Source organism: Daktulosphaira vitifoliae, unplaced genomic scaffold, assembly GCF_025091365.1.
Source record: "Daktulosphaira vitifoliae isolate Bord-2020 unplaced genomic scaffold, ASM2509136v1 Scaffold_336, whole genome shotgun sequence".
Classification (NCBI taxonomy): domain Eukaryota; kingdom Metazoa; phylum Arthropoda; class Insecta; order Hemiptera; family Phylloxeridae; genus Daktulosphaira; species Daktulosphaira vitifoliae.
The window spans coordinates 12,094-14,099 of record NW_026099901.1 but is presented as its reverse complement, the minus strand read 5'-3'; the positions used below and the strand labels follow the sequence as shown (position 1 = coordinate 14,099).

The 2,006-nt window shown below is 28.0% G+C and overlaps 1 protein-coding gene across 1 annotated transcript; it reads right to left on the bottom strand.

The window, feature by feature from the left end:
- Window positions 1-20: 20 nt before the first annotated feature.
- LOC126909395 (probable cytochrome P450 6a14) lies at window positions 21-2,006 on the bottom strand. The gene is made up of 2 exons (XM_050691814.1): window positions 456-2,006; window positions 21-400 (listed from the first exon to the last, which is right to left on the bottom strand). Exon 1 carries the CDS (start codon window positions 1,873-1,875, stop codon window positions 961-963), a length of 915 nt encoding a protein of 304 aa, XP_050547771.1. The 5' UTR covers window positions 1,876-2,006; the 3' UTR covers window positions 21-400; window positions 456-960.

Genomic DNA, 2,006 nt, shown 5'->3' with positions numbered 1-2,006 from the left:
TGTGAAAGTATTTATTTTATCATGTTATATTTATTTATTTTCTTTATTATTTCTATAATAATTTAGTTTTTATGACCATTTATTATGGTTATTAGAAATAGCTACAATTTCTTAAATATTAGTCTTCATAGTAATACACGTTAGGTTTTTTTGTTTGAGGATAACAATTTATAATGTTTTCAACTTGATCGTTTCCAACTTTGTCAATATGAAACTGTACTGAGTATAATGATGACATTTTTTATTATCTCATGTTTCTGACAACTTTAATTTACAACTTTAATCTCTCTGTTGTTTTTTTATTGTTAGTTATATTTATTATTGAATCCCTAAACTCTTAAAAATCAAGCTTCAAATCTTATAAACATTTTTATTTTCATAAGTGCCAAATGTTACACACCTTCTTTTCTGTTGAATTAACAGAGAAGATTTCATTAAAGGGGTCATCAGNACACCTTCTTTTCTGTTGAATTAACAGAGAAGATTTCATTAAAGGGGTCATCAGCCCACTAAAAGTTTATTAAAGTCATTCATGGTTAATACTTTCAAAATATATTGTCGATATTTTTACTCATTGAGATAATTCAGTTGGCAAATGTATTATCAAAAGTTGGTAAAATTCATCCCATACTCCTAAAAATTATCTCTAGGATCGCCCTTTATTAAAAATATTTTTTTTTGATTTTACAACGTAAACAATGTATTCCTTATGTTGTTTAAGCTCAATCCAAAGCGATAGCTAAGTATTCAGTACGGGAGATTTGAAGAAGACCTCAAAACTTCCCTAACCGTATATAGACGAACATTTTACTACTTTTTTGTGGATTGAAAAAATCTGAATACAGACGATTACTATAGTACTAAATTTGAAAAGATATTTAATATATATGATACTTTTTATTGACTTCACTGATTGTACATAAAAATAAAAATTATAGATTCTTCATAAAGAAAACTCTACTAATTAAGTTGTAAAAAATTACCTGTTGGCTCAATTTTATTTATTACTAAATTTGTATTAGCATCAATTAGGCATTGTACAAGATCATTCCTCAAAATATTGTTTTCTTTTCTATACTTCATCGTATCACGAAAAGATGTTTCGAAAAAATCTGTGATATGTGTTGGTATATCTTTAAGCTTTAGCAGTTTTTTTATTGTTGGACTTAAAAATGTAAGTAATTGAATTATTATTGTTTTCGTGGAAGGGTTAAATATTTCTTTAATAGCATTTCGATATGGAGTATTTTCATTTGCTATAGAATTAAGTTTTAAGCCAAAAACACAAGTTCCAATGACATCGGTCGAATAGTTTCCAATAAATCTTTTTATTTCAATAGTATCGATTTTATTTAACTTCAAATTGATATGCGCAATTAATTCATCACTGCATTCATTAATTTGATCATACATGTTTCTCAACATTCGTGACGTAAAAGCTGGACTCATATTACGTCTCATTATTTTCCACTGTTCACCTTCCATTGAAAATAAATGGTTAAGGAGAGGGGCGTTTTCAATGTCAGCGGGTATACCACGATCAGTAAAATGAGAAAAATCTTTAATAAGAATATTATTAATGAGCTCTGGGTCACGTACCATTAGCGTAGGCGCCATCATTTGATAAAGCCCAACATATTTCTCTTCAGCACGATATCTATAAATTTCGTCAAGTATATCTTTATAATGACAGGATCCAATGACCATTTTAAACAAATTTCCAAAAATCGGAATTGGCTGTATGAATGGTACGTTTAATTTTTGCCAGTATTCAAAATGTCGAGTACAATAATAATAAAATGCAGAGAATGTAATCAAAAGTAGGGTAACTGTAATGTAAAAAGAATAAGTAACAGAAATAAAATAAGAGAACATTGTACTTTATAGCAAAACACATGCATATATTAGAGTGAAGTATTAATAACTGACAAAAATTAAATATCATCCTGTGTACTGGTAGCCTTGTTTAACAAAACACGAGAGCTCCCACTTATAGTCTTACTGAT